The following is a 9,458-nucleotide window of genomic DNA, read 5'->3' as shown; positions in this document are numbered from 1 at the left end:
CAGGCAGTTTACAACCACCTGTGATTCTGGCTCCAGGAGATCTGATACCTTCTGTCCTTGGACATTCATGCATACTTTACATACACATACACATAAATAAAAATAAAAGTGAACAAAAAAGTTAAAAAAAAAAAAGAAAGAAAGAAAGAAAGTGAGAAGAGCCTGGAGCACATGGGCACAGGGAAATTTTTCCTGAACAGAACACCAATATCTTATGCTCTAAGTTCAAGAGTTGACAAATAGGACCTCATAAAATTGGAAAACTTCTGTAAGGCAAAGGGCACTGTCAATAGGACAAAATGGCTACCAACAGATTGGGAAAATGTTGCCCGCGCAGTCGTCTCGCCAGCAAGAAGACACGCGGACACTAGGATCCTTCTGCAGCAAGCGTTTATTGCCTCATCCAGAGGAAAAAAGGACCGAGCCAATAATCGGCACTGCTTATATACACCACAGCGCAGCGTGTCCGCCCACAGCGCGGCGTGTCTGCCCATGATTGGCTGTTTGCTCATCACCCCATGTGATGCCCCGGGATGGGCCGTGACTTGGCGTCTTTCACTCTACGCACATGTGCAAACAGTTCTCTACGCACATGCGCAAACAGTTGTTTACCAGGAGTAGACAGCGGAAGTAGGCGCCATCTTGTCATGGCAAATGCCTCTCCAGCTCTACCGCTCTCCACAGGAAAAGATCTTTACCTATCTCTAATAGAAGGTTAATATCCAATATATACAAAGAACTCAAGAAGTTAGACTCCAGAGAATCAAATAACCCTATTAAAAATGGGGTGCAGAGCTAAACAAAGAATTCTCAACTGAGGAACACCTAATGGATGAGAAGCACCTAAAGAAATGTTCAACTTCCTTAGTCATCGGGGAAACGCAAGTCAAAACAACCCTGAGATTCCACCTTACACCAGTGAGAATGGCTAAAATCAAAAACTCAAGTGGCAGCAGATGCTGGTGAAGTTGTGGAGAAAGAGGAACACTCCTTCATTGTTGGTGGAACTGCAAGCTGGTACAATCACTCTGGAAATCAGTTTGCCAGTTCCTCGGGTTATTGGACATAGTTCTACCTGAGGACCCAGCTATACCACACCTGAACATATTCCAACATGTAATAAGGACACATGCTCCACTATTATTTATAATAGCCCAAAGGTGGAAAGAACCCAGATGTCCCTCAACAGGGGAATGAATACAGGAAATGTGGTACATTTACACAATGGAGTACTACTCAGGTATTAAAAACTATGAATTTATGAAATTCTTAGGCAAATGGATGGAGGCAAATCACAAAAGAACACACATGGTATGCACTCATTGATAAGTGGATATTAGCCCAGAAGATCAGAATGCCCAAGATACAATCCACAAACCACAAGATACTCAAGAAAGAAGACCAAAGTGTGGATACTTCCATCCTTCTTAGAAGGGGGAACAAAATACCCACAGAAGGAGTTGCAGAGACAAACTATGGAGCAGAGACTGAAGGAAGGACAATCCATAGACTGCCCCACCTAAGAATACTTCCCATATACAATCACCAAACCCAGACACTATTGTGGATGCCAGCAAGTGCCGGCTGACAGGAGCCTGATATAGCTGTCTCTTGAGAGGCTCTGACAGTACCCGGCTAATACAGAAGTAGAGGCTCACAGCCATTCATTGGACTGAGCACAGAGCCCCCAATGAAGGCACTAGAGAAAGGACCAAAGGAACTAAAGGGGCTTACAGCTCCTTAGGAGGAACAACAAAATGAACTAACCAGTACCCTAAGAGCTCCCAGGGACTAAACCACCAAAGAGAACACATCTTGGCGCCAGCTGCATATGTAGCAGAGGATGGCCTAGTTGGTCATCAATGGGAGAAGAGGCCCTTGGTCCTGTAAAGGCTCAATGCTCCAGTGTAGGGGAATAATGCCAGTGCCAGGAAACAGGAGAGGGTGGATTGGTGAGCAGGAGGAGCAGGATGGAATAGGGTTATTTTTCAGAGAGAAAACTGGAAAAGTTGATAGCATTAGAAATGAAAATAAAGAAATATTAATAAAAAATAAATAGATAAATATGCATGAAATACTACAAGATAGGATGTATATTACCTTAAAGAAATAATTTTAAAATACAGGTTAATAGAATTACTGTGTACAGACATCTGATGCTGCCCCATGCATGTGTAACTATGGAATAGGGGACCCTTGCCATTCTGAGGCCCCATCTGCCAAGACAATTCACTTTTAAAGCAAGACTTGTGATTTTTTTTTCTTCTCTCAACTTCTTCTCAATTTGTGTCATTCCTAGGGCTTGGTAGAAAGAGTAATTCAAGAACTTCCTTTATGAAATGTGTTTTTTTTTAAGTTCTCTAAGTATGGTTCCCATCAGCTCCTGGTAAGGTTATTTTCTTCCTGGTAATGAACAAGGTTGGCTGCTTTTCACTGATTGCAAGGTGAAACAATTACTGATAAACTAACTGCTACTATTTGCCAGGCAAAGTCTTCTGATGCATTTGTAGCAATCTGAAGTCCATTTTGTAATATACAAATCATAACTTGCTTTCTGGACCATTGAATAAGTTATGACTCGTGTAGTTTTGTTGATATTCTAAGACAGTTAGAATTTTATTTGATTGTTTCATTTGTGTTTTTAAACAGAGCCTTGCTACAGAGGCCAGGCTAGCCTTGAACTTACCTTTATCTTGGCTCAGCACCCTAATGCTGCAATTAGAGACATGTACCATCATGACACTCTGCATTCTGATACTTAGAAAATCTGATGGTTTTATCATTAACACAATCCAAATTGGATAGACTAAAATAGTTTGCCCAACTCTCTATGAGTGATATTGGTAAATGCTTAAAAAATTTGTGTTCCAATGCTATCCTGATGTGCTGGCATCAATGCCATCCAGAGGTACACACATCTTCAGGTACAGCTGTGCTGTGTACAATTAATCATTGTAACAATACATTTCAAGATAATGTTTTTTTCAACAAATTAAACATTCATAATCTCAACCATCGCCGAGAATGTTACAATACAGGGGTTTGCAACAGAATAAATTTAGGAGGGATCATTTTTGAGAACATAATGTAGGTACATTTTATATCCCATAGCAGAGTTTTCAATGAAAAATCATTTGACATCCTGTAAAAAAGAAAAAAATTAGATTCATATGTATGTGATGGTATGAATATGTACATATATTCTGTACATGTAGAATAAATCTGGACATTTATTCTCACATCTGTATGTCTCAATACAATATAGTATTTAATAATATAAAAGTGGTTTACTAAAGCTCATCAATACCAGTAAATACTACAAGTATTTAAAGATTTTCCTACTTCCACCTTAGACCACTACCCAGCTTATCTCTAAGGTCCTAGAGAAAGAAGGCCACAGCATCAGTCGATGCTATTGTGGCTTTCTCCAAGCCACAACTGGCCATATTTTGGCTGTGTACCAAGGTTAAGCTGGACTCCCCAACCAACCCATGCTGAGCTCCTTACAACTATTCAGATGTGAAAAAGGAAATCCCAAGGGCTGAAACAGGTAGTTTCAAAGAGCTCACAGTTAAGGAAGCTATGCTGACTGGCTGAGTGACCTAGGGTGTGGACATGCTTTTCTATCTCATTAGCAAATGTGGAATCCTTGGCTGTAAGGTTTGAGGACTGATCTTTTATATTGGATTTTGTTTGAGTCCTTGTTTGACTGTTCTTGAGCCACTTGTAATGAGATTGATATCTGAATAAAATAAGAGCTAGCAAAAAGTTTAAAAAAAAAAGTATTACCAACATATCCTAATCAATTGAAATTCAAAACTATGAAGAATTAGAAAATTTGGTGGCTGTTATCCAGTGATCTCTCTAATTTGGTAATTGGAGAAATAGGTCCAACATTGTAAAATCCATATACACTTTCTGCTTGTTTGTATGTGTCAGTGTCTTGCTGTATATCACACAATGATCTTGAAATCATACTTCTCCTATCTCAGCCTCTCTATTAGTAACTTTGTTTATTTGATATTTTTACATTATACTATGGTTTTCAGAACAGCTTACACATTTCAAAATTATTTATACAGCCAAAAGAAATGTAGATAATTAATATGGGAGGTGGCTTGTGAGAGAACAACGAAGAGTGAGACCAAATGCTTTGCTTGATATTTATAATTATTGTTTCAATTTCAAAGAGAATTTTATGAGATGAATGCTTTCTCTGAGATGAATGCTTTTCAAAATCATCACAGCTAATGAACCAAATTCTTACCCTCACCTAATGTCTGTGCCACCCTCCAAGCAGAACCATTGTTCATTGAAACAGTTGGTGAATGACTTCATGGACAGATCATCTTAATACACACACCATTTCTTAAATGAATGTAACCTGTTCCCTGTGGGCTGAGAATGAAGACAATCACTCAAATCAAATAGCTTCGACCATAGCAGGAAATTTGTACCCAAAAATCATGCCTACAATTCATTCCTTGGCACAGCAGAACTGTCAACTCTTAGCTTAGCTACTAGGGAGGTAAAATCCTTTGGTGATGTGAGGATCACTGAAGTACAGCCTTATCACAATGAACTCCAAAGTCTAAAAATTGTTCTTCTTTTGGGTGTGTACCACAGTAAGAGCAAAGATTTTAAGCTCTACTAAAAACAAAAGAAACAAAAAAAAAAAGACTTTATCTACTTATGTTCATTTTTAAAAACTAAGAGTGATATATTATTTTAAAATATCATACAGTTAATATGTTTGGAGTTATTTAAAATTTATATTAAGAAAAATATATATATATTCAGTATTGCTGTAGACAAGCATCTGCATAAGTCTGTTCAATTGATTTTTTTTTCTTTTATATATATATATATATACAATAAGCAAATTAAAATGATTGGGCAGATTAAAACAAATCTCCATGCTTATACAGAACACTCCATTTGTTAAGCTTATGCAAAAGGAATGAAAAATGCAGGTGATTAATTCACTTACACATAGAAATGAAGTTACTACCATATACATGTGAAAAGTTATAAAATGTTTCTTTGTCTAAGGTTTCATTTGAGTAAAACACTGGATAAATGATACAGCTGATAACCTGAATGATCTAGAAATGGAACGTTTAGCCCGAAACAGTGCTGTTACCATTTGTTTCCATTTGGGAGCAGATGCTAATGGAACGCAATGGTGATTACTTAAAGTTCACTCACATCACACATTAATTAGAGTAAGAACAACATAACATGCTACTGTGGTACTGGATTAAGACATAAAAATTTTTTGCTTGAACATAATGACGGTGTAGCACATGGGACATTTGTCAACTGCTTCAGCACACTGTTTACAAGTGACCAGATGTCCGTCCACAAGGAACAAAAACTACAGCAATATTTCTATCCAGACAGATTTTGCAAAGCTTCTCCTCTTGTAAGTGCCTTAGCTGATCTTCAGTACTAATGTCTTTCTGCAATGAAGTTTGACTTGGCTCATCCTGTGTATTATCTTTCTGAGCACTCACAAGATCTGCAATCAGAACCTCAAGTGATAGATAGCTGCTCCTAGATATTTGGATTTTTTTCTTCCATCGTTTTCTTAATGTGTTTGAAGCTAAATCCCATTCGTATAGCTTCTTGCACCATAGGATTCTGGAAGATGGTATCATTGATTTTTTTTTAGTTAGTGATGGTGTTTTTTTCAGCAGTTCTTACCAAAGATTCCCCAAGGGAATGGATTAAATGAATATTATTTATATATTCTTGCCCCTTCTCATCCAATAGATATTTACACCCTAGATACCACTTAGCATGCTGTTCCCAGGGGTCTTCACTTGACTTCCAGTCTGCGAGCCCTCCTCCACAGTGAAAGCACTTCACTTAAAGCATAAAATCCAGCTCTTGCAAGCTGCTCCTTGTTAACTGAGTATATCCATGTTCCAAAAGTAACAATTCGTGCTTCATGTTCTGCCATGGCTGGATTTCTTGGAGAATTTGTCGAATTTGGGAAATTTCTATCAGAACTCATGCCAGATTCACTTCGAACATTAACATTCTGGCCCAAAACAAAGAAGCAATTGGGAAAGTGTCTCCTTCTTTCTGACCAGGCATGAGCACAGGGTTCCCAATTTTTCAGTTTTCCACCACAACAAAAGCATTGCACTTGATCATCAATCCCTATGTGGTAGAGGCCAGTACTAGCTAACTCTCTGGGGGTTAAATGGACACAGTCTGGCCAGTTCTGAAGTGGCTCCATTCTTGCTTCTTCACTACACATGGCAGGGTTCCTCGGGTATATGGTGTCTGAAATATCTACAACCTGTCCAGTTCTCAAGAGATAATCTGCATGAGTCTCAGACAACCTGTCAAGAGCAAAATGGTTTCTGTTCCCCACACAGTTTTCAGATTTGTACTGGCCATTTTGGATACCAGGATTTGTGGACTGTGCAGCACCGTTTTCAAAATAAGAACCATTGATAAATTTGCAATTTGGGGATATTCTCCTGTGTCTAACAACAGCTGAGTCTCCATACTACCATCTATCTACTGCCGCGTGACAACTGAAACACTGCACGGTGTCTCCTTCACTGATATAAAGAAAGCCCGCTAGTGCCAATGTTGATGGTGAAACAGGACTGCTACTTGGAAAGTTAGCAAATGTTTTTAATCTATTAAACTCTTCTACAAATTCTTCATCCTTATTTGTGTCTGCAGGTACAAAAGTTCTAGATCCTTCAAAACTGTTAAAAGTCATCTTCTTTGGAATATAGGACTTGTCCACCTTTTCCCGCCAAGCACTCTCCAGTCCTAACTAACCGCCGCAAGCGATGGTTCCCGAGGGGAGAGAGTGCCAGAGGAGGAGCGGCCTGAGCCCGGATCAGAAAACCCAACTCTCCGAGCAGCCCTTGACTAGCGTCGCTCCCACTGGGGGACCACCAAGGAGGAGCAGGAAGGGGACATCGAGAAAAACCCCAGTCTTCATTATACGCCCGACTCCCCGCCCTAACCCCCTAATCCCCCCAGTCCCCCACCCCCCTCCCCAGCTCCAAGCCAGAGCCTGACCCAGCGGCTGCACATGCGCACCGAAGTCAATGTTCAGAAACATGCACCTCAGGAGCCATGGGCTGAGAAGGTCTCTGCCTAGACAGAAGATGGAGGAAGAGTACGCTAAGAAAGAACATAAGAAAAACCCATGAAGGTGTGTTAACTGTGGCCTGTAGAATACAGAAACCTAGATAATATTATATGAAGTAAAGGCACAAGACAGCAAAGATCATATACTATGCGATTCCGTTTACCTGAACCATACATACTAGGCAAGTCTGTAGACATAGAATTCAAACTTTATTCAAAGTCCATTGGCACAGATCACAGGGTGTGGAGAGCTGATAAGTGAGAACTGGGGCTGTTGGGAGGAAGAGGGAAGTGACTCAGCATGAGTTATGGACTCCAGAAGTCTCTGTTCATGCTTCAAAAAAGACAGTTGATTGATTTCTCCAGTACCATTCACAGGGAAGAAGAACATGCCTTGGAGCTTTGGAGAATCACAGTAGGAGGAAGGGTGTGAGCAACGACCTATGGCCTAGTTTCCAGCAGCTCTCAAAGGCACAAAGATAGAGCCATTCTCAACAGAAGTGGGGACACTTGATTTCCTCACCCCAATTAGCGGGCTAAGAAGCATATCTGGTATGGTGGGGGTATTCTTCCAATACCACTCTCCTTGGGAGTGAGGTCAATGTCTTTAGGAGCAACATGGCTTGCTAGAGAGAAGTTCTGGAGAATGGTGATGAAGAAAAGGAACAATTCATTGCGGGAAACGCTTTCACCAAGACAATTACGCTTTCCTGTGGGAACAGAAAGTGATCCATGTGAGCATCCATCCAGTGTATAGCCTTTGGATTGTCAAGCTCTAAGATCAACAATTGACAAATGGAACCTCATAAAACTGAAAAGTTTCTGCATGGCAAATGACACTGTCAATAGGACAAAATAGTCACCAACAAATTGTAAAAAGATCTTCACCAACCCTACATCTGACAGAGGACTAATATCCAAAATATATAAATAGCTCAAGAAGTTACACACCAACAACACAAATAACCCAATTAAAAATGGGGTACAGAGCTAACCAGAGAATTCACAACAGAGGAGTCTTGAATGGCTAAGAAGCACATAAAGAAATGTTCAAAGTCCTTAGTCATCAGGAAAATGCAAATCAAAATGACTCTGAGATAACGCCTTACACCCATCAGAGTGGCTAAGATCAAAAACAAAAGGTACAGAACAATCTGTTGAGGCTGTGGAGAAGGGAACACTCCTCCATTGCTAGTGGGAGTGCAAACTTGTGCAACCACTTTGGAAATAAATTCCATAGTTCTCAGAAAACTGTAAATAGTTTTACCTCAAGTCTCAGCTATACCACTCCTAGGTATATACCCAAAAGATGCCCCACTACAGCACAGGGACGCTTGGTTAGCTATGTTTATAGCAGCTTCATTCATAATAACCAAACACTGGAAACAACCTACATATCCCTCAACTGAAGAATGGATAAGGAAAATGTACTTTATATAATGTAATACTACTCAGTTATTTAGAACAAAGATATCATGAATTTTGCAGGTAAATGAATGGAACTTTACAATATCATCCTGAGTGAACTAACCTAGACACAAAAAGACATGCACGGTATGTACCCACTGACAAGTAGAAATTAGCCACAAAGTATAGGATACCTGTGCTATACTACACAGACCCCAATAATCTAAACAAGAAGGCAAGCACAAGCAAATATGCTCCAATCTCACTTAGAAGGGAGAATAAAAAAGTCGTAAGAGGCAGACTGAAGGGGAGAACTGGGTGGGAGAGGATATGGGTCAGATAATGGGTAGGGCATGCAGGATCAGGTGTGAGGAAAGATTGGAGAGATGGCCAAATGGCCATAAGAATGAATGTAAATCTGCAGCTGACAGGGGGAGGATGCAACTTGAGGAATCCCAGAGACCTGGGATGGGGGGGTGGGGGCTCCCAATGATCACTTAGAGGGGAGAAACTTAGCTGAGACTCACAGCAGTGGGGATATGGAACCTGAAGGGCCCACCTCCTATAGCCAGGGAGAAACCCCAGAGGAAGGGTAGGGACACCAACACACCTGAGAAACTTTAGACCCAAAATTGATCCTGTCTACAAGAAATGCAAGGATAGGGGATGGAGCAGAGAGTAGAGGAATGGCAAAGCAATAATCAGCCCAAATAGAGACCCAACCCATGGGAAAACACCAATCCCTGACACTGTTAATTATACTCGGTTATGCTTGCAGACAGGAGCCTACCATAGCTGTCCTCTGAGAGTCTCCATCCAGCAGCTGGCTGAAACAGATGCAAATATGTAGCCTGCATAGTCCTCTCGCCGGGAAGAAGACACGCGGACACTAGGTTCTTTCTGCAGCAACTGTTTATTTGTCTCCA

The 9,458-nt window shown here is 40.5% G+C and overlaps 1 protein-coding gene and 1 pseudogene across 1 annotated transcript in view; both read right to left on the bottom strand.

Moving 5' to 3' along the window:
• Window positions 1-5,260: 5,260 nt before the first annotated feature.
• On the bottom strand, window positions 5,261-6,785 carry LOC116100417 (annotated as a pseudogene).
• Window positions 6,786-7,653: 868 nt separating this feature from the next.
• The window catches only part of LOC116101862 (cytochrome P450 2B1), a 116,546-nt gene continuing 114,741 nt past the window's right edge, over window positions 7,654-9,458 (bottom strand). Inside the window, exon 10 of the mRNA XM_031385803.1 lies at window positions 7,654-7,835. Within this exon, the coding sequence (XP_031241663.1) occupies window positions 7,654-7,835 (182 nt within the window). The remainder of the gene's footprint in view (window positions 7,836-9,458) is intronic.

The sequence above is a fragment of the Mastomys coucha genome, unplaced genomic scaffold (assembly GCF_008632895.1).
Source record: "Mastomys coucha isolate ucsf_1 unplaced genomic scaffold, UCSF_Mcou_1 pScaffold21, whole genome shotgun sequence".
Classification (NCBI taxonomy): domain Eukaryota; kingdom Metazoa; phylum Chordata; class Mammalia; order Rodentia; family Muridae; genus Mastomys; species Mastomys coucha.
Note: the sequence above shows the minus strand (reverse complement) of the source record. Positions and strands in the feature narration are given on the sequence as shown.